General features: G+C 45.0%; 1 protein-coding gene and 2 non-coding genes across 18 annotated transcripts in view; all 3 read right to left on the bottom strand.

The window, feature by feature from the left end:
- Positions 1-3,853: 3,853 nt before the first annotated feature.
- Positions 3,854-26,957, bottom strand: part of UBAP2 (ubiquitin associated protein 2) — a 99,247-nt gene continuing 76,143 nt past the window's right edge. For 12 of the 16 annotated variants that reach the window (XM_006098763.3, XM_023762432.1, XM_023762435.1 and 9 more), the window contains 18 exons: positions 25,224-25,413; positions 22,319-22,532; positions 20,913-21,187; positions 20,152-20,321; positions 18,896-19,109; positions 17,062-17,101; positions 15,684-15,867; positions 14,695-14,764; positions 10,479-10,674; positions 9,258-9,349; positions 9,022-9,069; positions 6,582-6,660; positions 6,158-6,363; positions 5,560-5,659; positions 5,368-5,475; positions 5,147-5,214; positions 4,873-5,064; positions 3,854-4,797 (listed from right to left, as the gene is read on the bottom strand). In XM_006098763.3, coding sequence (XP_006098825.1) covers positions 4,702-4,797; positions 4,873-5,064; positions 5,147-5,214; positions 5,368-5,475; positions 5,560-5,659; positions 6,158-6,363; positions 6,582-6,660; positions 9,022-9,069; positions 9,258-9,349; positions 10,479-10,674; positions 14,695-14,764; positions 15,684-15,867; positions 17,062-17,101; positions 18,896-19,109; positions 20,152-20,321; positions 20,913-21,187; positions 22,319-22,532; positions 25,224-25,413 — 2,542 coding nt within the window. In that variant the 3' untranslated portion in view covers positions 3,854-4,701. Of the gene's footprint in view, positions 4,798-4,872; positions 5,065-5,146; positions 5,215-5,367; positions 5,476-5,559; positions 5,660-6,157; positions 6,364-6,581; positions 6,661-9,021; positions 9,070-9,257; positions 9,350-10,478; positions 10,675-14,694; positions 14,765-15,683; positions 15,868-17,061; positions 17,102-18,895; positions 19,110-20,151; positions 20,322-20,912; positions 21,188-21,777; positions 21,942-22,318; positions 22,533-25,223; positions 25,414-26,957 lie in introns of those variants that run through there. The other 4 variants (XM_023762444.1, XM_023762433.1, XM_023762431.1 and 1 more) reach the window with 4 other exon arrangements.
- On the bottom strand, positions 16,550-16,631 carry LOC111827918. The gene has a single exon (XR_002831668.1). It is a non-coding gene; the product is annotated as a small nucleolar RNA SNORD121A (small nucleolar RNA).
- On the bottom strand, positions 25,035-25,117 carry LOC111827917. The gene has a single exon (XR_002831667.1). It is a non-coding gene; the product is annotated as a small nucleolar RNA SNORD121A (small nucleolar RNA).

The raw sequence follows: 26,957 nt of genomic DNA, 5'->3' as shown, positions 1-26,957 counted from the left end.
GGGGGAGGGTGTCAAAACTACTGGTGACCACTGTTGGGAGAGAGAACATCTGTTTTATTTATTTGACAAGGCCTTTCTGTCAAAGATAGACTCTCACCATGAGGATATATTTTTAAGTAGCCAGTTTTAATTACTCAGTATTAATACTAAGTGCATGTGTTACAATTTTGGTTTTCATTGAGCTAGTGATAACTGTGGATAAATGTGAGACAAGAGTGACCAGTTACCTTTCCTCATTGGCTGTAACCTGGACTTTGCTCTTCTTTCAATGTACTGTCTGGCTGTGGAGTGCAAGAAGTTGTGCATGGAGCTTGCCTTGGGTTTCTTTAGACTCTTCCGCCCAGGGAGTTGGCTGCAGGCAGTGTGTGGGTGACGCTAGATCTTCCTTCTGTGCAATTGCTGCAGCTTTGATTTCCCTGGTCTCAATTATGTGTTACTTCAATCAATTCTGAGATCCATCAGCCTTCACCAACCAGGGACTTCAGAACTTGGCGGTGATTTTTGTTTCTTATGGGAGTGGGTCAGTTCATACGAGGGCAGTGTTCTTTCAGTGGGGAAAATTGTTAATGTAAAATCCCAGGTTTTGGAAGGAAAATACAGCAAAGACTGACTATAATCCTACTTCAGATCCCTGTGCACTAGTGTCAACTCCTTTTCTTCAGAACTTAGCTCAGAAAGAACAAAAGGGTTGATGAGGGACGAGGTAGGATAGATAGATCCTAGGACAGAATAGGTGATGCTTACTTCCTTAGCTCCTCCTTCCTTTCTGATCTCAGGGTTTTCATTCGCTCTTCAAACTCTCCAAAACGTGCTAATTCCCAGCAACCCTCTCTGGCCTCTGAAGTTTGGTCTAGTATTAAGTGAAAACATTTAACGTGTTAAGGTTCAATCGGGACAATATTGAGCCAGCTCCCAGAATCTGTCCAATTTCCATGGGGCCAGGACTACTTGCACCTTGAATCTAGTGACTCAGATTCAGTAAACAGCAGCTCTTTGAGATAAAACACGGACTGCAAACTCCTAAGAAAGATGTTGAAACTGTTTTTGCTCCTCACACTTAAGTCATGCTTCCAAATAACCTGCAAATCTAATGGAGCCCAGTCTCTCATAATGCTGATTACCCACTATCCTCTCACCAAACCCTCCCCCACGTTTACAGCTGGTAGCTTGGTCTTACTCTATTAGAGCCCTATAATTAAGCTTTCCCCCCTCTTACCGCTAAAGCATTTCTTTCCCAGGGCAGACCAGGCGTGTTGGCAATGTGGGAGGTGCTATGCTGTTCAGCCTGGTCCCATTAGGCCCTGTTGGCCTGTTGCACGTTGACTCAGGGAGCCAGAGAGCCAGGTGGAGGTAGTACCTCTCAGCCCTTTGGGGTGTTAATATTGAGGGCTGGGTTTGCCTCTGATAGAGTACAATCAGAAGACTGGAGAGTGATTTGCTAGCAGGTAGACATTCTGATAGCTCACAGTGACTTGTAAAACCCAGATGCTGGTTCCAGAGCTCTGGCTTGAGAACACATCCTGTGGCAAAAGAAAACTTGAGCTTACTGTAACTTTTCTTTTTAGGAGTGGAGATCTCAGGCTAGACCCTTGTGAGTACACTTGTGCTGGTTTGGTATAATGAGCTCAAAATCCTGCATTTTTAGATTCCTTTGATTCTAGTGGAGGCCTCTCTGGGTGCTCTTCAAGTCTGTGTTTTTTGAGGCTGGGTGGAGAAAGTATATCATCATGATTCTGTTGTTGCTTCTCAAAGTCTTCCCCTCTATTTCATATCATTCCAGAGTTCTTTTCTATTAGCCAGACTTTTTCTTTTCTGTAGTCTCTTCTTTCCTCTTCCCTGGTAATTATTTGCTTCTTTATTTGCTGGTTTCCTTATTTTTTGGGACATATACGGTAAGAGATTGAAGGGAGAAATGTGTAGTCCTCCACTGAAAATTAACTCTCCCCCCTCCCATGCTGATAAAAGGTTTACATTTACAAATTCAGATGCAATTTTCAACTATTCTAAAACCAGCAGGTCACACCTGACTTTAATAGTTTTCTTAGCTGAAATTGTAGATGTTTTTCTTCAGTTTAACTTATGAGAAAAAATTATCTGATGCATTTTGTGTTGAACTTCCCTTTAGTGGTTTATTTTGTCTTTTTCTGCCCATCTGTCTACTAATAAAATGTGAAATAAAATATACCTGTATTGCTACTTCCCCATGGGATGACCCTCTTCTTTCTTTTCTTGTGTTAAAATTAAAAGGTGGTCTTAGTATCTCCACTGTTCCCTTGCAGATTATGCCTCGGATTCAGCTGAAAAACTAAAATAAAAACCAACTCTTGCTGACCTGTCTTTTATAACATTCTGCTCGGCTCACCTTGCAGACTAAATATCCCCAGTCCTTACCTAGCTTAAAAAAAGGCTATTAAAGACAGCCATTTGTTAACCTTAATTCTGAAATAGGGCACGATCTGCCAGTACAAGTAGGTCAGTGGAAGGGATGGAGAGGTGCTCCACTGCCCTCCTTAGGAGAGGGCATTTGTTTTCATTGTCAATTATCCTCTGAACTTCCTGCTGCTAAAAGCAAGGAGCAGGCAGGAGATACCATAGTTTAATGAAAATTCCCATTTAGTTTCAGTTGTGGACCCTTACCTTTTTCTTTCTTTTTGTTGTTAATCCTCACCTGAGGATATTTTCTCCATTGATTTTTAGAGAGAGTGGAGGGAGGGAGGGAGGACAGAGAGAGAAACATCAACGTGAGAGACACATTGATTAGTTGTCTCTCCAACACGCGCCCTGACAAGGGTTGGAGACTAAACCTGCAGTCCATGTACATGCCCTTGACTAGTAATTAAACCTGCAACCCTTCAGTGAGCAGGCCGACACTCTAACCATTGGACATGCTGGCCAGGGCCACTTACCTTTTTTTTAAAGCCAGGATCCCAAGCTGTGGATTAACAGCAGAACCTCTCTGATATGATGAAATGATTTTAGAGCCGAAAGTAGAAAAGGTAAAGACTGCAATCCAGGCACACCACCTTGACTTGAAGCAACACTTATTTTGCCCAGGACCTACTTAACCTATTTTTTTTTCTTTCTTTTTTGTTAATCCTCACCCAAGGATATTTTTCCATTGATTTTTAGGGAGAGTGGAAAGGAGAGGGAGAGACAGAGAGAAACATCGATGTGAGAGAGACACATCAATTTAGCTGCCTCCTACATGCAGCCCAACCAGGGCCAGGGAACATGCAACCAAGATACGTGCCCTGACCGGAATCGAACTCAGTACCCTCAGTCTGCGGGCTGACACTCTATCCACTGCGCCAAACCGGACAGGGTGCACTTACCTATTTCATACCACCCTGACTCGCTAGTCACATGTTCCACCACAGCCTTGACTGTCAATCAAGATTGTGTTTGGCTGATGAAAAGCAAAGGTTTAGCTGTTTAAACTTATTCTCTCACTGGCCTAGAACTGTGGTTGCAATTATTACCTTTGCTCCTTTAGAAGAGAAATTACCCCGCCCAGCTATTCCTGCTGACAGGCCCTATAAGAGACTGCCTATCCCATAAGTCTGTTATGAAGCTGCAAGAAAAGCAAAGTAAACCGGTAAATACTGCCTGTGCCTTGTCAGTAACATTTGCTGTCTTTTTAGCCAAATCATTTACCATCTCCCTGGATGCTATTCGCGGCCAAGGCGAGAGAAGGGCCCAGCAAAGAGAGTACAAATTTAAACCCTCAACCTGTTGCTAAGAAGACTGTGACCACACGAGCTCTGCTTCAGCCCTGTGAAGTCCAAGGGTCCCTGGAACTATAAGGAGAGGCCTCGGCCCTAAACTATCCTTCAGTCACACCACACAGAGACTGTGCATGCTCTCAGAACTTTATTAGGTGGACTTTGGGCAAAAGAGAAAACCCTGAAGCAGTCGCCCACCTGGTTCAGGACAACTGGGAGAGAGGAGCCTTTGCATGGAGACGTGCTCTCGTGGAGCATTATCTGATTTTTTAAAAAGGGGAGCTGACTGGCTGAACATCTCTGAGCACAAATTCAGATTATTATTAAAATGGTCAGCCAGAGGAAGGCAAGTCCCTGGGGACAAGGGCAGGCCAGAAGCAGATACCCCTGCTCTATATGAAGACAAACAGGTGCCACTTTCATGTTGAGCAGGGGGGATATCTCTGCTATTCCCAGATCAAGATTTGGCAGGAGAGGAACATGACAAATGATAATAGGACAAGTTTCTCAAATAGAGGGATAAAGTGATTACACAAGGAAGAAAAAACTCTAATGGTTTATAAGGGGGTGATAAGTCGTGATTCTTCATTGGTACCTGATCCCATTACCCAAATGCCTTAAACCAGCCCTTCCAGGCACTGCCCCTTGCAGCCTCCTGGCAGGGGGGCTCTGTGGGAGGTAGGAGGGGAGAGGGGGTTTATTTTGCTACAGCCAAAAGGAGCTTGAGTGGGGAAAACAGACCTGACGAGTAGTAGCTGCTCCCCCCACTCTCCTAAGACTTCTGTCACATTTACAAATACATACATAAATACATTACATACAATAGCGAGTCTGGGAGGTAGGCTCCCCACAGAGGCTCGGCTGACACAGTTACACGTCTCGAATTCTAGGAAAGGGTGCTGGGCTCCCAGAAATGGGCTCCATGTGGTGTCTCCTGCCCAGGGTAAGCCCTGCCCCAGCCCGCCCCTCTCTTCAGGGTTCAGTTTGTCCAGTATGGAGAGTTGCCGTAGGCAGGTTTGGAGGCTTGTGACTTGGGCTGCAGGGAGCTGGGCTGGCTGCGCTGACCCGAGCCACTCTGAGGAGGAGAGAAGGCTGTCAAGGCTGGAGCAGAACCCCCAACCCAGGGCAGGGTGGCCCATCACTGGCTCACCTGAGCATCCTGCGGAAGATGGTGGTGTAACAGCTGTGAGTGAGGCTGCTGGTGGGCAGGCAGGATGTGCAAGAATGGGGGGGGTGCATAACCAGGAGCTGCTCCAGGGGCCAGGGGCCCAGTGGAACCCAAGGCCGAGGGCAGGCTGAACGGTGGAGGGGTCCCTGCATGAAATCCCTGCTTATCAAAAGTCTGTAGGGCAAAGAGACAACGGTGAGGACCATCTTGGGTTGCATCCCTCACAAACCTGCACACCCATTTGTTCCTCCCTCACCTGAGTCTTATTGTAGACAGAACCAGTCATATCAGGTAGGCCAGTGGTGCTCGAAGAGACGGACACTCCTAGGAGGAAAAGCAGGTGTTCCCACAGCAGTTGGTCCCAACTCCAGCCTCCCCCACCTCCAGGGGCATTCTGGGATAGCCTTGCGTGAGGAGGAGTCAGGGAGGAGACAATTACTCTGGGCCTCAGTCCTGGAAAGGAGGGACAGACGCTACCTTTGCCAGGCCCAGAACCTGCAGACTTGTTTTGTGCCTGTGATGATCCACCATAGCCACCCTTGGTGTAGTCTCCCGCTGCTGTCCCCTGGGTCAGGTCATCATAACCTAGCATGGCAGGGTACAAGAGGCATGTGTGAGCTAGGCAAGCCTGTCCTACCCATGTCTCTCAGTGCTGGGAGCACCTCTCACCTGTGCTATAGCTGTGCGGGCCATAACCACTGGCCTGCTGGAAAGGGGTCGGGGGGGTGCTGAGGTTCACCCCATGCTGCTTGGCTGAGGCCGGTGGAACCTGGTGGGGCAAGCGAGGCATTAGAGAAACAGGGCAGGGGGAGAGGTCAGGTACCCTTGGGTTAGCATAAAGCAGCAGGCGGCAAAATCACAAGGGACCTGTGTTAGTACAACACATGTTGGATCTAAAAACCAGTAGGAGCCCTACCCGGTTTGGCTCAGTGGATAGAGCATCGGCCTGCGGACTGAAGGGTCCCAGGTTCGATTCTGGCCAAGGGCACATGCCCGGGCTGCGGGCTTGATCCCCCAGTAAGGGGCGTGCAAGAGGCAGCCAATCAATGGTTCTCTCTCATCATTGATGGTTCTATCTCTCTCTCCCTCTCCCTTCCTCTCTGAAGTCATTAAAAAACAAAAACAAAAAACCCCACCTAAATAAATAATAAATAAAAACCAGTAGGAAAGCAACCTCGCCTCCAGCCCAAAACATTCCTGGAGATTCTAAGTGGGGTCATGTCCCTCACTCCCTGCAGCTGGAATTAAAACCCCCACAAATACTCACAAACATGGTGGGCCCATATTGGAAGGCACTGGGCACGCCTGTGTAGTAGGGAAGGCCAGTGTAGCTATAGCCAGGTGGCAGCGCAGGATTCAGAAAGGGCTGTTGGGGGGTGTGGTGGGCCTGGGATTGGCTCTGCTGTGCTTGAGCCAGTGTGGTGGGAGGTGCAGGGGATGCAGAGTCACCTCGACCAAACTTTGTGATATCACCTAGGAGAAAAGGAATACCTATTCTAGTCACTGCCCTGAGCCAACCAGGAAAAAAAGCCAGGCTGTCTCCTGCACACAGGAATGGGTCTGGCTGCCAGCTCACCAAAGGGAAGCTAGCAGGTGTCTCTTAGCCCTTCTATTTCCAGACACCTGGGATTAGCTACAGGCCAGTCTGATGTACACCCCCTTTCACCACCCCATCCCCTGAACAGACTGACCTGAATATGGGTTATTAGCAAGGCTTCCATCTCGGCTGGCAAGGGCTGTGGGTGTAGCAAAGGGAATTCCATAATAATCCTAGGAGAGATCAGGGAGGCTCAATAAACAGACTGGCCACACACCCCTCCCTGGAGACCAGGCCCAGCAGGCAGCACAGGCATTCTATGTGATGCCACATCCTGGGACATGGTAGACCGCAAGGATGTCACATGCACATGCACTAAGTCGATGGTGCCTGTTGGAGTTGTACAATGTGGCAGCCACAAAGCACAAAGCACGCAGATACAATGACCAATCCCTCAGCTTTCCACGGGCAGAGCCATTGGAGGCCCAATCTCACACATCCATTTACACTGCAGATGGACACAGATGGATGCCATAGGCAGAACCAATTCTGCTGGCATTTCCTATGTGAGACTATAGAGCAGGTGACTAGACAGTAGAAACCTAAAAAGGAGTCAGTAGGATAGGAGGTGCCTAAAGGGTTTAACGGGTCAGGGCAGCAATGCCAGTTGGTACAAGTACAAGCAGGACCCCAGGTAAGGTTTTGAACTTGTCTCTCACTCAGTCTCCCCTGGCAACACTAACACCCCACAGGAATCAGGGATACCAAGAGGGCAAAACACAGCGGAGCTCTGTGGAAAAGGGGAGGCCTGCCTTGACCCTTACTACCCAGGGCTTTGCAGTCCCAGACATCCACACCCTCTGAACCAAGGAAAGCCCTCCTGCTTTCCTCGTGGGCCTGGTTTCCAGGTAGCTTCTAGGAAACCTGTAGCATCCTCAGCTCAGGATCCCAGAAGGCAGGGCTAGGATAGCACAGAGCTAGGAGGAACACAACTGGAGACCGGCCTAGAGAAAGCCCAGGAGGGGGAGCTCTTTCATAGAAGAAAAGAAAATCCAAAGACGGGAATAAAAAAGTGCCAGAGGCTAAGGAATGACCAAAGGGAAAAATGAAAGCTGTATCTCAACACATAGACCCAGGGGTGATTTCTTCTAAGGCACAAAATGATAAAGGGAATACAAAACAAATGACTCCCAGGACTGGGATTCCAACGAGCCACTCCTGGGGGTCCAAGCAGGACCCACATGCAGACTCACTCAGGACCACCTTTTGTATTCCATCTCTGATGCCCTGGGGCTCCTGGGCAAGATTGCTGTGAGATTTCATGAGTATCAGGGGGACCAGGGCCACTTCCGGTTTCCCCACACAGCCCTAAGGCTCAGGCATACCCAAAGACCCTAAGTTCTGTTGACCACCCTAGAAACCTGCCATCATGTTTTCAACATCCTTTCTCTGGGGATGTGGGCAACAGCTAGAGAGTCCAGAGGCCCCTGGACAGCATTGTAATGAGTTGCTGGTTTGCACAGGTCGGGAAGAGTGGCCCAGCTACCAGCCCCTGCCTCTGGAAATACTTCATCAGATGGACACAAGAGTTCCAGCCACTGGGCATGGAAGGTGAAAGTGACACCTGCAGCTCCCAGAGCTTTCTGTGTCCAGTTTGTGTGTGTGTGTGTGTGTGTGTGTGTGTGTGTGTGTGTGTGTTGGAAAGCAACACCAATGGGGAGGAGTCTGAGGAAAGACACCTCATTGGGGAGAGAAAACCTCTTCCTCAGGGAATCGGAAGTACCATATCCAGTGGAGGGAACACCAGTGTCCAAACAGCTATTTACTTCCCAACAGTGTGACAGGTAGATGCCCTGCGCTGCTGAAAATTATCAAGAACCTGGGAAACAGGAGTCTAAGAAACCAGACCAAGAAAGGAGTGGTGGTGCAGGAGCCTGCAGGCTGTCCCTCCACAGCCCTCCTCCACTGCAGTCCTGTTCACCTGGCCATCCCAGGGAAGGCCCAGTGCCTCATCCTTGGAGCAAGGCTCAGCATAAAGAAGCAGTCCTGGCCTCAGAGTGAGGCTGCAACAACCAGGAAGACTCTGGGGCCAGCATTCTTGCAAAGAGCAATGGCAGGCCGGACCCAGAGGGTCCTTAACGTCTGTCAGCTCCAGCCACTCACTCAGCTAGGGACAGAAGAGCAAGGTGCCATCACCGGCATCATCAATGGCCACTTCAGAAGCCAAAGACACTGAATGGCACTTTGAAGGAGAAGATTATAAAAACTCTAGGGACAGGCAAACAACTCCATGTCTTGTGTCTTCCTTTTTTTTTTTTTTTAAAAAAAAAAAAAAAGGGAGTGAGGTAAAAGAAGAGAATTTGGTGGGGGCACTGCCAACTCCCAAGTCCCAAAGGTCTTTAAGTTCCCTGGGGATGAGCAAAGGACATTCATATGCCCAAGCTATAGCTGCACCAGGTACAACTAACTACCAAATGGAAGCAAGTTCCTTAGCTTTAGGCTGAGTATCCTGAGGGCCAGGCAGGGTGGCAATCAAGGCAGAGAGAAGAAGAACCTATAAAAGAGCCTCACCCTCCCTGCCATATCCCACTCACCACTGGCAGCCGTGACTGCAGCATCTGGAGCTCATCATAGCCATAGATCTGTGTGAGGACCATAAAGGGTGTTAAGGATGACACATTATCCCCTGGGAAGCCCAGGCCCATGTGGGGGCCTAAACAAGATGGGAGGACAGGACACACTCAGGAAGAGGACCAGGATGAGCTGCTGGGAGAAGGCACCTTGCCTTGATGGGAGCCAAGGCTGGCGAGTAGCTCCACCATGCACTCACCGGGTAGGCAGGAAGCAGTCCTCCGGGGCCCACGAGGTACTGGTTGTGTAGCAGGGGTGGCACCCCCTGGGGCAGGTTGGGGGGCGCTTTGCCTATAAAGACAAAAATCAAATGAAGTGAAGTGGCTACCACAAAGATTAAGATTCCTCAGCTACTATGGGGCTGGGGGTGAAGTTCCCTGCCACAGTCCTGCCCTAATTGGGGCCACAGCCAAGAGGGATGGGCAGCAGCTGAGAGATACAGAGGGCCACACCAGGAAGTGGAGAGACAGAGAGTACGTGTCCTAGTCAGGCTGTTTCCATGCTGAGATAGAAACCTGCCCCCACCACTCGTGAAGGTCATACTGCACTAGATAAACCTGAACATAAAGAACAATTGGGGCCCTATCCAGTTTGGCTCAGTGGATAGAGCATCAGCCTACAGACTGAAGGGTCCCAGGTTCGATTCTGGTCAAGGGCATATGCCCGGTTGCAGCTCGATCCCCAGTAGGGGGTGTGCAGGAGGCAGCCGATCAATGAGTCTCATCATTGATGTTTCTCTCTCTCTTTCCCTCTCCTGTCCTCTCTGAAATAAATAAAAATATTAAAAAACAAACAAAGAACAATTGGGGGGTGGGAGGCTGAGTAAAGGTGGGCAAAGAGGGAGAAAATGGGGGAAATCTGTAATATTGTCAACAATTAAAAAAGGAAAGAAATGGAACAATCTACCTCCTCAGAACGGGAGAGAGGCTGGGCATTGCCAGGAGAGGGACAGGGCGTGTCAAAGGTGGGTTTTAGCAGTTTCTACCAAACCACAGTTTGTTTGGCCCACACAGACTGCTCAGGTGTGGCTGACAGGCAATCGGTCACATAAAATGACCAGAAATAGCCAATGGTAGCTGCTCACTCTGTCACTATTGTCATCACAGTTCCAGGGATGAGCGAGAACACAAAAGACTGGTGAGCTAGAAGCACAAAGGCTGCCAGGAATCCTGCCCAAGGGAGCCCATCCGGAAAGACCAATTTCACCTATCTCCACCCACATCAGCGCTGAAGAGCTGGGTCTCAAGAGGTCACTGGAACAAAGAGGACAAGTGACCAATGGCAGGGCTGGAGGGAGACTATGATCTGATGTGTGTGGTTGCTCACCATGCCCTGCCAACCTCTGGGCATCCTCCCTGGAATCCAAGTGCACATCTTTGAGGGGATGGGGGTAGGTGGGAAAGGCCTCGGGGGCACACACCTGAGGTCACCAAGGGCGTGGCTCTGGTACTGCTGCTAGGGGCACTCACGGTGGTTCCGCCCAGGCACAGGCTGTTCACTGTGTTCATGCTGCTTGGCAGGCTGAGTCCTGAGGACGTGGCACTCGAGGCGGAGGTTGCTGCCATTGAGAAGGTGGCTGAGGACTGGAGGGAAGGGGTGTTCTCCACACTGGTGTGCTGGAAAAATAAAAAAGCCAGGACACATGGGTCCGGGCGCAAAGCACGGGAGGCAAGAGAACCTGGCCTGGCGTTTGGGCCTATAGTCTTGAGATTCTGACCTGAGGGGCTCTGGGCTCAGCATTTACATTACTACACATTAGCCCCTTTGCCCCTCACCCTGTTAGGTTAGGACATCAGAAGGCAACTTTTAAGCTGAGTATCAAGACTATTAAAACTAAGCTTTATGACCAAAACCCTCCTAAAAATTCTTACAGTTGCTCATTTTCTGGTATATGCCACAAGGCATAGAAACCCCAAGTATGTATATGTGTGTGTATGTATGCACACATATGTATGTGTACACACACACACACACAGAGACAGAGTTTTTATTGATTTTTAGAGAGGAATGGAGAGTGAGAGAGAGAAAAATCAATTGGCTGCCTCCTGTATGCCCCTAGCCCGGAATCAAGCCTGCAACTTGGGCCCATGTGCCCTAACTGGGAATCAAACCGGTAACCTTTCAGTAAGCCACACCGGCGAGGGCCCAAGTAAATTTTAAATGAACACAGACATCTGAGTATAAGGTGAGAACCCACCTCACAGAAAAGCAAGTAGTCTCAGGAGAGCTGAAAAGAGGCCACAGGCAGCCCAGCCCACGTCAGAGCATTCTGGGATATTCTTCTATTAGGCTTCTTAGCTACTCTGATCTGGAAGTCACAGATGGCCAAGAGAGGCCTTTGCTCCAGAACTTGGTAACATTTTGCAGAATCAAGAGTCCTGGGGAGTCCCCCACCAGGGCCTACCTAGAAGGGCATGGCCTGCCCTGATGCCTACTCGACAAGATCCACTTACGAAAGAAAGGCGAAACCCAGAAGAAAGCTCTGAAGAGCCGGGAGTTCCAGGAAGCCAGCCTGGCTGCTCCACTTCAGCTAGTATTAAGGTAGAAGAGATGTACTTGGCTGGGCAAAGTATGACCAAAGTGGGAGGGAAAGGCTCTGTAAGACTGAGATCAGCCTCCAGACCAGAATGTGTACAGAACAAAGAAGCCTGAAAACTCCTGAAGGAGAAGCCAGAGAACAGGAAGCCCCAGGAGAAATGGAACCACCATGTGTTCTGCTTCCCACCACACAGACAACTCTATAGGTCCCAGCCCACAGGCTGCCCTAGCCACCTGAGCACTAGCCTAAGGGCCCTAACGTCTAGAATTGGTTCTGCAAGAGAAAGACAGCTAAAATCAGTCTCCTCAGACTCCCCAGGACTCCTGCTATTTCAGCCCAGACAGAACCAGGGGGAGGAGAGCCAAGGAACAAGGCGAAGGCTGTGCCAATCTGCCCAGCCAGACGGCTCCATGCTCCTCTGCGTGGGTCCAGGCTTCCCACTCAGAGCAACTTTCTAGAGAACTAGCTCCTGGTTTGCTGAAAGGAACTCAACAAGCATCCAGGAAGCCTCTCCCACGTCCAGGTGACCCAACAGGGCTTCTATCTCTGACACCACCTCCCAGACCCATGAGGGCGACGAGCTGCTGGAGTAAGAGGCCTCGGCCCCATTGCAAGGCTCTCAGTGCATCCAGGGGCTGGGCAGTCAGGGTGGGTGAAGAGCACAGCTACACCAAACCTCCCACAAGGACACGGAGGGCAGGAGAAAACACTAAGATTTCCTTCATAACCTTCACGTGGGAAAGATCTAACTATAACAGACTATAAAAGAGGGGCTGATAGATCTGATTATATAAAAATAAAAAATATTTATAAAGTGACAAACATAGGGAAAATAACTGTACCTCTGATCACAAAAGGCTACTTACTAGTCTCCTGAATACAGAGTGCCTAGAAATAGACACCAAGGACCTGACAGGAAAATGAGCAAACAATATAAATAACTCACCAAAAAGAAAAAAATAATGGCTTTCCAATATGTAAAAAAGATGGTCAACCTCATTCAATTATACCAACAGGTCATTTTTCTACTATTAACACATTGGAAAAATACAAATATCCAGTAACACCATTTCAGGGGGCAGCGGGGAAATAGGGTGTTTCATTCATTGCCAGTGGGGGGGTAAGCAGGTTAAAATCAATAAGCAGAGCATTTGGCATTTTGTATAAAATGACAATGTCTAGCAAATCCACACTAGGGTTTATCCTCTACTACTGCTGCAGGATGAAACAACATTGGCAGAACGTTATCAAATGAAGCATCAAGCTTAAAGTTCTATCGGTGGAGGACTGATTAAATACTGTAATGCAGGAGAGCTGTGGAAAGAACTCTGCTTCAAATAGAAACAATTAAAAAATGCACTTATTAAGTGGGGGAAAGCAGTGAAGGGCACTATGTATGAAATATCCCATTTCTGTTGTAGAAGAGGGAGAAAAATGTGTATGCATTCACTATTTAATAGGTTAAAAAGAACTCTAGAGGAACAAGTACACAGGAGGAAGAGGGACAGAACCTTAAGCCGATGAAAAAAAAACTTTTTAGTATATGCCTTTTTATACCTTAATCTTGCAGCTATATTACAGTGTGGCAATTCTGTCACATTGACAAAGTGTGGGACTCCCTGGACAAGGCAATTCTGGCCAGTCACTTAGATCGTATGATCTGGAGTTTCCTGACAAGATACAAAGTGCTGCTGAGCGGTGCGAACAGGAGCACTGACTCCAATGCCCCAGTGCCCGGAAACAGAAGCCACTAGACGGTGCTCACACTGGGGCAGCTCACGGCTCTCACTGAACAACATGGGCACAGGCAAGCGGGCAGAAGTATCCACCATGTGCTCTGGTATGAAGATGGTGCTCTGTGTGTTTTATGACAAAGAATCATGCCTAACATTCACTTGGAAAACTACAGTTTGAAAGCCTCAATGTTTGCCAGATCATGATGGAAAGATAGAACTGACCCTTTTCTATCACCTCATTCTGCAGCAAATGATTTGATCTCTTCTTTAAAGGAAACAAATTTTCCCAATTTCCAGACTCCCACGTTTATCTGTACACAAAGCTTCCCTCCCTGCTTGGGGACCCATCCACTCCAGCCTTACCGGAAGCCTCCTGTCTCCCAGGAGAGAGACATTTTGGTTTTTTTTCAGGCACCTTTCTTTCCTCAAATATCTATGCTCAGTCTCTCCTAGCATTAGGTCACTACCCTGACTCCTTGCCATTTCACAAACATTCATGCCTCAACCCACCCAACCTATACTGACTCCTACCACTGAAACCATGCTCCTCCCAACTTCAAACCTCGAGAAGCCACACTTCAATAACCATCACCTAGGTTACTCTTTTACCTCTCCACATTCCTGACTTCGTTCTGCAATATCAACCTTCCCAAAGTCTCTGCCTCTGAGTTGAGGGAAAAGACCTGAGATGCCAGAGCTCACAGTGAACAGAATACCTAATGCCAGAATTAGGGAAGTCCCCATGACCACCAACAAATTGGAACAGAGCTACACCGACTGGGGTAGAGCCAGGCTGTCAGTCTCAAAAAGACGTGTGTGTGCACATAAATGATGGATATTCTCACATAAGCTCTCCCTTTCACCTAAAGCATTTCTCTACAGGGCCTTCACAAAGTAACAGAGGGCTATCCAGGAAAAATGGTCTTCATTAAAATTGACTTTTAGTGGAGCCCAAGTTGAAGTTAACAATGGGCCCACTTTCCTCTAAAAGCTTGCAAATGCCTCAACATAACATTTTCCAGAAAATAAATCACCCCTGCTAGGCAGAAAGGTCTCCTATAATAAACAGGAAGCAGAGTGAATTGTTGGAAATAAATTCACCACCTGACAGCACTGGCTCATCACATACCAGGTCTAGAGAAGCAAGTTCTCCAGAGGCATGAACTTAGAAAGCAAGATGTTTTCCATGGTACCTGGGAAGTCAACAGCTCAAACCACAAACTTAGATCAAGACATTATAGCCAAAGAATTCAAGATTACCTCACATATTTAAAATCCACAAACTAAAGGCCCACCTGGGGTGACTAAGCTCCAAGCTCACTGAGCAGGGTGGTGGATGGGGGAGCCCAGAGGACACTTACTGTGTGTGACGTGCTGGAGGAGAGTGCTGTGTGCGCAGAGGAGAGGCTGCTCTGATGGGTGGAGAGTGAACTAGAAGACAAAACAGAGCACCACGTATGTCCACCCAACCAAGTCACTCCACAGGCACGGAGCCCCCGTGGCGGGTGGGCTAGGCATAAGCTCGCCCGTTCTCTTCAGGAGAAGCCCCAGCTTCACTCCCATCGCCTGGGAACCCAGTCCAGGTGTGCTGGTGGTTAGAATGACCTAAAGCACCACCCACCCCGAGGATCTGGAACATCTTGGCCAGGAAACCTCCAGGGCCAGCTTCAGTCAGCTCTAACCATCTGATCTTTAGACTGGAAAAAGAATAGGCTTTCACTAGGAACACTGTCAGCCTTGAAGACCCCATTAAAGCTGTGTGTGAGGGGAAAAGGTTCCTATGTCCAATCCACATGCCAGAATCAGAGCCTGAAGTCCCATCAAATCCAGAATTCAAGTCAAATGCTTTTGCTCCTGGCTTAAAGGGAGAAAGAGGTGAACTCAACTTAGAAGACACAGGGTGAGAACCCAATGAAACCCATTCTCCTACACCCTGTTGTAATAACTTGATCTGTAAAGCCATGACAAGCACAAGTCAGAGACGTGCTCAGAAATCCAACAGCAATCTCACTCTGCATCAGTGATAGGAGCCCAGAGCTGGGAGGAGGCTTATCGAGTGGCACCCTCCTGAGGGTGGAGTAAGAGAAGCAGCAACCCCTTGGGTCCACCCCATTCCCAGGGGGCCCAGTGGTCTCTGTGATAGCAGAGCATTACAAACAAGCAAGGTTTACATCTGTGGTACTTTGATGACCCTACCCAGTCCAAACCTATCTAGAGCATTATTGCAAAAGGCCAGGACATGGTGCTAGGGGTAACAAGTGGGTGTTGTTCATTGGAAGAGCCTCTATAAAGGCTCCAGGACTTCGCCCCAGTGTGGGCCTCTCTTTCTGAGCCCATATTTTCCCCGTACCTGCTAAGCTGAGAGAGGGGGGTGCTGGACAGGTCACCAGGCTGGGACAAGGAGGGCAAAGTGGCAGTGTGCTGAGATGCAGAGGGTAGGAGCGTACTGCAGGAGGTGGTGCTGGGCAGGGAGGCCACAGATGGGAGGGCGGAGGGAGGGTCTGTTGTCTTTGGAGCAGGAACAGATGCAGTAGCTGTAAGAAAAAGATCTGTTTAACTCTAGATCAAACCATGAATATCTGAAATATGCTCACTATCTTGTGACACGTCAGGAGCAGCTGAGACATACATACAGTTACATTTCCCATGGAAAATGCCCCAGCATGTCTCCAAATGGTCCCTTTTCTGTCAGATACGATTATTAAAAGGACACACAATGGTCAGACGCACGGGACCCAGACAGAGTAGGAAATGACATAATCACAGCAATTTATAATCATAAACTGTCCTATGATGTGGACATACTTCTCCCAACTAAAGGAAGGTCAACCCTAAGCCACAACCAGAAACAGGCTCTGAGCTTGATATAATTATAAAATAAGGCAAAATTTCCTTAAAAAGCACAACATGGGGACAGTGAAAATCTGGTGGGCGAGACCACCCAAGGGGTAAGTCTTTGGTTCTATCAAATCAGTACCAAATCAGGCTGACCTTGTGAAAGTTCATAGCCAATTTAGGGTTGGTGGGGGTTGGAGAGCCCAAGGTACATATGCTGTGAAGTTACATATGCCTCAAATCTACAGGAGGAGCACACAGCTGCTGTTGAACTCTTACTTTGGCACAGGGAGCATAGCATTTCCTTCACATGTGCTTGAGGAGAGTGACCTCAGAGCACATCAGGCTTTCAGGAGACCATGAGTGCTATCAATCCTCACTGCAGAAAAGACTCAGTTTTAGTGGCATCCACACATATGACTCAGATATGTGCTTGGAAATAAAGCATCATTGTCTTTTCCAGTTAGGAAGGAGAAGCCAGTACCCTCCTGCAGCGTTCCCTGGGAGCCAGTAGAAAACAGATTAGTCTCTAAAAGGAAGGATGATTAGAAAACAAGCACAGGCAGCAACAGGCTCAAAACACAATGTAAATCAATACAATACTGTCCTGCCTTAGTGCAGTCCGACCAAGACAGAGCAATATGAAGCTATTACCTCATTTGTAATAATACCACCAGCTACAACCTGGTCACATGGGAATCTCTAGCTGAACTTCTAACCCGACCAAAGAAAGGGTGCCAACAATGGATCAGAAGTAGCTATCAGCAAAAATTTAAAAGGACTATTTTTGCAGAATTAGCCATTAACCTATTGCATTCCCTATCAAGTTAGTGATGCGCTTATTTTGTTTGGTTTCCACCAGCCATGACAAAAAAGTTAGTTTGTACACTTACTGTCTACTGTCTGCTGACTTCGACCACCACCATGTCCATTCTATAAGGAAGAGAAAATAAGTAAACCCACAAAAATAAAAAAACTTAGATGATTTTCTATTGGGATTTAGCCACAAACACATGAAACATAATCAAGGAACAGTGGCCTGTTTTGTTTTGTTTGTTTTCTTTTCATAACATTGAGGGGCAATATGACAGATTCTTTTTTTTTTTTTAATGTTCTTGATTTTTAGAGAGAGGGGATGAGAGAGAGAAATATCAATGTGAGAAACATCGATTGGTTGCCCCCCGTATGCACCATGACTGGGGTGCAGCCTTCTCTTCCCACTAGGCTTTTATGACAATGACAGAAAGGCATAGGCCCTATAGGGAAGAGACTAGAACAGTCCCTTGTGAATCTAAACAAGCTCAACAGAAAAGGTTCAAAGGGGCTGAGGAAGGAGTAAAAAAAAAAAAAGAAAAAGAAATAGCCCATCTATGCTGTCCCGCATCCTCAGCAACCTATACCCCCCGCCCCAAGTCAGAGCCCTTAGTTAACCTTTTAGTGTCAAGTAGGCAGCCTGGAGTCACCAGACATTTGAGGAAAACACCTAATATAAAATAGGTAAAACAAAAGAAGGGAAGTAAAAACAACAACAACAAATTTTAAGTAGAGATGTACCAATAACTCCTGCTTAGAAGGAGACTTAGAAAAATGTATCCAAATTTTGCTAGACCAATTCAACTATATTTTAATATTTTTATTTTGTCATCCACCTTTTAAAAATATTTTTATTGATTTCAGAGAGGAAGGGAGAGGAAGAGAGATAGAAACATCAATGATGAGAGAGAATCATTGATTGGCTGCCTCCTACAAACCAGGAATATGCCCTGACCAGGAATCGAATGGTGAACTCCTGGTCCATAGGCCTGCGCTCAAGCACTGAGCCACACCAGCCAGGCTATCATCCAGGTTTTAAAGTAGTTCTCATCAATAATGCGTGAACATCTTTGCCTTATAGGAAACTAAAATATTACAGATAAGATTATAGTTCCCCTCTCACCCCATCCAAACCACTAAGAGTAATTTGGGGTGTGTCCCTATATTATCCTTATACTAAGCTTCTGGGTCCATTTACACACATTCCTGTTTTTATGGTGCTTGAAATGCAGGTTTTAAATTAGATGCCTACTGTTAGCAAATTCAACAAACTACAAGGATTCTACTCAAAAGGTTAGTAAATTGTAAAAGAAAGTCTCAATCAAAAAGCTTAATTTCCCACCCTGTCCAGGTGGCTCAGTTAGTGTCATCCCACATACCAAAAGACTATGGGTTCAATTCCAAGTCAGGGCACATACCTAGGTTTGGGATTCAATCCCCAGTTGGGGCACATATGGTCAGGGAGTATACGAGAGGCAACCAATTGACATTTATTTTTCTCTCTCTCTACCCCCACTCCCTCCCTCTCCATCTTTTAAAAAAAATCAATAAACATATCCTCAGCCCTAGCTGGTTTGGCTCAGTGGACAGAGCATCGGCCTGCAGACTAAAGGATCTCGAGTTCAATTCCGGTCAAGGGCCCGTACCTCGGTTGCAGGCTCAGGCCTGGTCAGAGCTCATACAGGAGGCAACCAATCAATGTATTTCTCTCACACTGATATTTCTCTGTCTTTCCCTCTCTCTTCCACTCTCTCTAAAAGTCTATGGAAAAATATCCTCAGGTGAGGATTACAAAAAATTAAAAAATAAAATAAAATCAACATATCCTCATGTGAGGGCAAAAAGAAAAAAAAAGGCTCAAACTACACACTGAGCTCCAAAAGAGGACAGGAAGGAACCCGAAAGACCACTTACCGTGACAGTTCCTGGAACTGACTCCGACGGACTCACAGAGCTTTGGTATGCAACCCTGTTATGCACAGAACTCTGGTCATAGGAGGAAGACGTTGTTGCTGGACTAGTGGAGCTCAGGGATGAGCTGGTCAGACTGGAGGAGGTAATGACTGAAGTTGTATAGGTGGAGTTCTGTACTGCACTGGTCATTGGTAGAGAGGTATTCAAAGAATCACTACAAATGGTATGAGACATACATTTGTGTCAATTTACATAGCTTCATGAAGGAGAACTATTTTATCATACTCTAAATTAAATAAACATGTCTGCAACCACAAGTTTATACTACTGCATTCTTCAATTTGTTAACAATGCAATGATGATTCAAAACAATCCCCCAAGTCTAGCACCATCCCCATAAAAAGCTAGACCCACCTAACTTAATTGACAGGCAAAGGGACAGCTTTAAGAATCTTTAAGGAATCTAGATGTCTGAGACCATCTTTAGAAAAGGAACCCATGCAAATATCAGGTTTGGGCTCTGGAAAGTGGAAAAATTAACTAATAAAATAAAATGTAAAATCTGGCCTTCTCTATTTATAAGATATCCCCTGAATGAACGTGTTAGCAAGATGTGAAAAAACTGAATCTCTCAGAAATTACTCATAGAAAGGTAAAATGCTGCAGCCACTGTGGAAAATCTGATGCTTCCTCAAATGGTTAAATAGTTACCATATAACCCAGCAATTCCTAGGTGTACATCCACAGAATCAAAAGCACACAAAATATGTAACTAAATGTTCACAGCAGCATGATTCATAATAGCCAAAAAGTGGGAACAATCCACACATCCATCAACTCATAATGGATAAACAAATGTGGTATATTGGCACAATAAAATATTATTTGGAAACAAAATGCATTCATGCTTCAGCAAAGATGAACCTTGATAACACTATGCTAAGTGAAAGAAGTGGCGATAAATTGCATGATTCTAGTTATATGAAATGTCCAGGATAGGCAAATCCAGAGACAGATTATTGGTTGCCAGAATATGAGGGGAAGGGGAAATTGGAAGTGACTGCTACTAGGCACAGGGTTTCTTTTTAGGGCGATGGAAGAAAAGTTCTGGATTAGATACTAGTGAGGGCTGCACAAATCCACTACCACAGGGTGTATTGTCTGCCTCCACCAGGTGATTTCTTAGGCTCTATTCTGTTTTACCTTGCAAACTAAAGACTTACTCTAGTCAAAACCAGAGAAGTGGGATTATATACCTTAAAGACTTTGAATACAAGCTGATGGGAATCTGGTTACTATTTTCACTGCTTGCAGCTGATCCAAATTCAGAGAGAGAAGATTCTGATCCAAATTCCAAGGCACCAAACTGAACATTTAATCCTGTGACATCTGCTGAACCAGGCATTTCTACTGCAGAAGCTGGGATCTGAAAAGGCAAAGCTGCCATGTCAGGAACAGAGGTCATGGATTCTAAGTCTTAAGGGTCTATAGCAGAGCCAAATGGACACTGGGTTCCCAGGGCACAGCTGGCAGGCCTGAGGAACAAGGCACGAAAGGCCAAAAGAAAGGAAAAAGGAACAGGATTTTAAAAAAAGAGACAGAAGGGACAAGAGCAAAGAAAAATTAAAAGTTAACAGGACAATGATCATTGCTACCAACTGCTTCCTTAGAGCAGTAAGGGGCCGGGATTGTGGTTGAGTAAAAGAGGAGAATGCCTTAAAGCATTATTTGGTAAAAGACCCACTCATCCTCCACTATGGGGCAGCACAACTAAGCACACAAGACCATCAGATTCTCTGAGCCAGATCTAGTAATTTGAATTAATAATCTCTGTCTCTCAGCACAAACTCATTCCTTCTAATATTAGCTCACTCAGAAACTGCCATTTCCTCATAAAGCAGTAAACTATGTGCTTGAAAAACACTACACTCAGTTTCTGAGACTTGCTAATCCAACACTTAAGCTAAATGTTAAAATACATCCACCCTGGGTCTGCAGCTTCACATGCAATACCCACCTTAGAAGCTGGAGGTATCCGCCGCTTCGGGAGTTTGATGTGTTTAGGTTGTGGTTGGTGGGCAGTCACAGAGATATTTTCGACAGTCAGGCTGGGAAGCTGCAAGAGTTTGTTCACAGTGGAGGTGCTGTCTCTGGGTGCTGACTCTCGGAGTTTTACCTGGGAAGGAAAGGACTCCAACCCAGGAGGAGGAACAGTGACTGCCTGAGTTTGGTGCTGCTGTCGCTGGGTCAACTGGCTGAGAACTGGGGATGGTTCAGGCTGAGATTTAAAGTCTAGAAAATAGGTAAAGAAGGGGTAAAAACAAAACAGTAACAATCAATTATTTTGGCACATGGGATTAGAGTTCCCTCTTCTACCATCACTGACTTGCAAGATTGGCTCTTGGCTAGTGTCTGAGGAACACAGAATTTTTGTATGTTCTAGGGAAAGAATGCCAACACTCTAACCAACAAAGGTGACTATGTGCTTTGAATATTTGTACAATGTAGTTTACACTGAACACTTGCTTTCCTTCTAGAAATCTGGAAGTCTGGTGTATACTAGGCAGAGGGTGCCTACATAACCAGCCCCCATTCCTCGATAAAAACCCTGGGCATTGAATCTCTAATGATTTTCTTTCATAGGTATCACTTCAAACCTGGGAATAGTCTCAGGTACTCAGGAAGTACCTGAGACTATTTAACAGAGAAATGTGCTTCCATGTCTCTCAATATGCCTTAAACATAAAGGAATCCACACAACCAACCCTATGTTTAAAGTAACTCCCTGCTGTTCCTTAATAAAGTATGGTGTGTGTTGGTGGGAAATGGTAGCTTAAGGTCACAAAACTATGGGAGTAGAATTTAGAAAACCTCCAACTTACATGTGATGCCTTTAAATAAACCACAGATGGTAAGGCTGAACCAAATCATGATGGATACATGCAAATGTTAGAATGAGAAAGCAATCCAGAGGGTTTGATAAGTTGTTTCCTTATATTTGCATGCCTTTACCATGCTTTTGTACATCTCTTCAAGGTGTGTAGTACTAATAATAATAACAAATAAATGCAGGTATTCATTTATACAATACAAAGCTAACTGATTTAATTCAGAAACTTTGCAAAGTTCTACTAAAAAAAAAGATCTCTGGGCCCTAGCCGGGTAGCTCAATTGGATAGAGCGTCGACCCCATATGCCAAGGTTGAGGGCTTGATCTCTGGTCAGGGCACATACAGGAATCAACCAGTGAATGCATAAATAAGTGGAACAACAAACTGATGTCTCTCTTTCTCAAATAAATCAATTTAAAAACATTTTTTTAAAGAAAGAAACATCTCTGGACAAAATCCACAGTAGTGTTCACAAATCAACAGCCTCCGCTAGTGTTTAGGGGTGAAGCAACCACAGAAAATGTATACTTACCAAAATGGCTACGGACTGAGGACTGGGTAGCTGAGGGCTTGAGGTCCCAAGAAGAAGTGGTTGTGGGGGCACTTGTACTATTCTGCTGCGAACTTGGTGTGGTAGTAAACTGGCCCAAACTTGGAGGTTTCAACTGATCCAAAATCTGGGAGCTGGTGGTGTTTGCCATTTTTGAAGGTGCTAGCTCTCCAAATCCTGAACCAAGGACGGATGACTTTAAAGAGAAAAAAAGCAGAAATCCTAAACAATACAGAATATCTGCCCCAGGCTTTAAAACATGCCAAATATTTTCACAAGGATTTTAAAAACTATAATCCAGAACACCTGAATTAGCAAGACTCATATGATTACACTACATGAAAATATTATTATGCAACAAGATCTAACTAAATAAATCCAGCAATCCTTCCTGATTCTGATATAAGAGGTTAAAGGAAAAGGAAACATATTCTCTGGATTTTAAGAAAATTATTTTAAAAAGTGATGTCACAAATTCACAAACAGAATACCATTTTGTTTTAAACTAAGGAGTAATGCCAGGAATTAAATGACAAGCACAAGCTTAAACAAAAACAGTGTTTTCTTAATGTGTGGAACACTAATTATCTTTAATGATTAGAATAGGTCTGGTCAAAAAAAGATCAGCCATGAGGTCTACCAAGATTAAATGCAGATCAGAGCACTTACCTAATCAAAATGTTAGTATTCCAAAATAAGACACAGGAGGTATTGAGTAATACCCTGGACACTGATGAGCTTATTTCAAGTTGTTTAGATGACTAGGAACACCAAATATGTCCCACAAGCAAGCATACAAAAGACAATGTACTCCTCCCCTATCTATCCTGTCAGGCCAGGTATCAAGATCTTAGGAAAATAGAAACCTAATGATTAGAGAACATAATGACAGATCAACTGCATTTTTACATTATCGAAATCATCCAGTTTCTGAAAAGATGAGTTCTTCGTCAAAAATAACTTTCAAAAACCACCTAAAAGGTCAAAAACAGAAGTGATTTGCATTCCCTCAAGAGGCCAGATCTAGAAAGTTGAAATAAAATTATTTCTGTTACCAAATATCCAAAGGCCCAGAGTATCCTAGTTGTTCTAAGGATAACATTACTTATTACTACTCCAGATTCTTAGCTTATGCTGCCCATTACATATCTCTTTCAGCTACAAATCTGCCAAAACCCAGCTCAAGCCCACTTGTTCAATGAAGGCTTCTTCAGATGATGCTTCTACTCTTCATCTTTTCCCTACCTAATCTCTATTCTACATCAGCTAATTTTTATCAAATGCACTTTCTGTGTGCTTTACCACACAAAGAACTCACTGCATCAATTACTAGTGCCACCAAAGGATTTCTCAATTCCACTTACACATTTCAATCAACTTCAAAACTCTGTTAGTCTTGTGTAGACTTTGGCATTATTTTATTATGCTCACTATTACTGTCGTTATTTATTGAAGTTCCTTGTTGATTATAAAAATACAGTAGGGTTGAGAACGACTGCTCTAATACATTACCAAAACAATTCTTACCAGTTTCTCAAGGTGTTTTTCATGACAAAAAGCCATAGGTCACTAAAAAAAAATTCATGTCCTACCTATGCTCTCTCAGTGGCCTAAGATTCCAGCAAGTCAGCAAGGGCATGATAACAATATGCCAGTAGCAGATGGAAAGGCAGAGGAGGAAAGGGCATGATGGTTTAATAAAAAATGAGTGGTAGGTACTATCAGGCCTTCTCAAAACAAAGAGAGCACTATGGCTCAGGCTCTCCCACGTCAAGCACTGATGCCCTTTCATGCACAATCATCCATGACAGTAAAAATATAAAGTGTGCCCCAAGCCAGATGTACTTGACATGAGGTGACTATGCAGAATAGAAGATACCAATAAAAAGTTTGCATACTCACATCTACATTTTATTAGGGTATAGCAAATGACTTTGAGTCAAGTAAGAGGAAAAGATTATATCATATTCATAAGAAATTCTGTTTCTCAACTGTAAATTTCAGGTAAAATACAGTAAAAGTGAACCAAAATAATTATTAGTGAAAGCTGAGGATCTATGTTTATGGTCCTTCAACCTCTCCTCTGCCAACTCACAACTACATATGGTTAGACAGAGACTTCACTCCTGCAGGCTGCAGCTACATTCTTTTACATCCTATGCTCTAAGCCAGCGGTCGCCAATGTGGTCGGTGGACCATTGGTGGTCCATGAGGTCCGAAAGGTTGGAGGCCGCTGCTCTAAGCTTCTCTACTTCCATCAGCCTATCTCCACATCCTTCACTAACAATTCCTTGAGTTCTTTCTGACGGGAGCTTAATTCTCATGAGAGGTCAGAATCATATATGCAGCAGAAGATGACACTGTTTCAATGAAAGCACACTCAAATTATAAGGGTCTCTACTACATAGTGCAGCCTTTTAAGAAAAAGTACACCAAGTTTATGGAATAACAAAACAAAAATAAAAAAATATGTAAGCACCTAGGCAGACTTGGACAAAACTGTGTTTACATAATTTCAGTAAGCATATACTGGCAACCATTTGCATTTAAGAAAATTGGAAAACGACAATTTTAACAGCTAAAGTCTAGAGACGGATTTTGAAACAAAATTCAAGAAAAATCGTTAATAAGGATGCCTGAGTGATTATGATGGAAAAGATTTCAATTTCAAAAAAAAAAAAATTTTTTTTTTATCTTTGCCCAGAAAACTCAGAGTAGTTGAATTCCACATGGAAGCATCAGATATGTGCTTGGAAATAAACACATCATTGTTTTCTGGACAGAAATGTACAGTATAACTTTTTATATTTAGAAAATAGTTATAAGGCATGTGTCATCCTAGCATAAGCATTCCTTAAAATCCCATATTGAAATAAAAATGAGTTACCAGACTCTGAGGAGAATAGGAGTTGACAGCAGTGGAGCTGCCAGTCCCTGGTGCCATCTGATTGCTGTGCTGAGAATTTGTGAAGACAAGGGCTTGGCCAAAGCCCTGCTGTTGGGAAGTTTCAAAGGAGCTGACTTCTGAGGCTTGATTGGGAGGAACAGGCTTCTGGAGCAAGGCTACCAGATCAACACTAAGCAGACAAAAAGCAAATGAGGAACAAGTCATAAGCAAATCTTACCAGCAAATGAATTTGAGAAGTGAATCAATATACAGTAAATTCATGCCAAAAATCACTCAAGTAAGAAAAACCCAAAGCCACAGAGACTGAAGCAGGGCTTTGCAGAGAAGAAAAACGAAAAGGAGCTTTGAGATTATTTCCACAGAAATGTAACGGTGACAACTTATTTGAAAATCTAGAGAAACTGAGCAAACCGAAAGAATTTTCTGAAGTTTTGCTCCTTTTATTACTTGGAACCAGTGTCTCAAACTTTCCTAAAGGAAAGTGAGTTCTTATTTTGGGGGAATGAGGAACACAGCTATAGCAGCCTAGTCAAGCAGTTTCACATTTATCATAAATGTTCCTGTAAGTTCTGCATTCTTTCCAATAATATATTTAGGTTTGTATAAATCTCATATAATTTTCTCTCTTAAATATTCAAGGAAGAATGCACAATATATTCACAAATACCCTGTTAACTACAACTCTTGTGATGCCCCCAGAATGACAGATATCCAATTTGAAAACTATGGCCTAAAAACCTGAAAGCATGAGGAAGAAATTATCTTCCAGATACATACACTACCTTACATGTGAGTGAGCTACTAACTCTCCTCTGCAGGACCTGCAAGGTACACAGAATTACCTAACATAATTTGCTCCATTAAACCCTTTCCAAGGCCAGCTGCCAGTCAGTTCTTCTATCTGAAACTTTCACCATGCCAGTGAAACAGATTCTGAGAGGTGAAATAATTCAAGACTCAGTGCTGATACAAAACAAAGTTCTTGGGCCAGAGTTCCTCCACCCATGCACTACCACGCAGACATTCCCATAACCAGGTTGAAGTCCCAGACTAGTATTTTAGATTCCAAGGTAATGTTCTGGCTTATGGGATACTTCAAGGATAGAAACCCAGGGTAATTATATTACATATGACCCATCCACCAAAAAAAGTTGTATTACTATAAAAAAGAGAGCAAGCTCTATTCCAAAAGACTGATGAGATATATGCATGAAAAATACAGCACTGTTCTGACTGGTGTGCTCAATGGTTAGAGTGTCATCCACCCGACCCCCATCCCCGCACCAAAGGGTCAAGGGGTCAATTCCTGGTCAAGGGCACACATCTGGGTTGCAGGTTTACTTCCCACCCCCCGTTGGAACAATCAGTGTGTCTCTCCCACATCCGTGTTTCTTTCTCTCTCTCTGTCTCTCTCTCTCTCATTTCCACACATACCCTCCTCCCTCCCTTCCACTCTCTCTGAAAAGCAATGGAAAAAATATCCTTGCCCTAGCAGGTTTGGCTCAGTGGTGCATATGGGGGGCAACCAATTGATGTCTCTCTCTCAAATGGATGATTTTTCTCTCAGTCTCTCCCCTTCCTGTTCACTCTCTCTAAAAATCAATGGAAAAAATATCAGGTGAAGATTAACAAAACAAAACAAACTACAACACTGTCTTCTGAAAAATAAGCATGAAAGAGTCCACTTCATATTTTTTAAAAGATGAAAATGAT

The sequence above is a fragment of the Myotis lucifugus genome, unplaced genomic scaffold (assembly GCF_000147115.1).
Source record: "Myotis lucifugus unplaced genomic scaffold, Myoluc2.0 scaffold_246, whole genome shotgun sequence".
NCBI classification, from domain to species: Eukaryota; Metazoa; Chordata; class Mammalia; order Chiroptera; family Vespertilionidae; genus Myotis; species Myotis lucifugus.
This window is presented reverse-complemented; position numbering and strand designations above follow the sequence as displayed.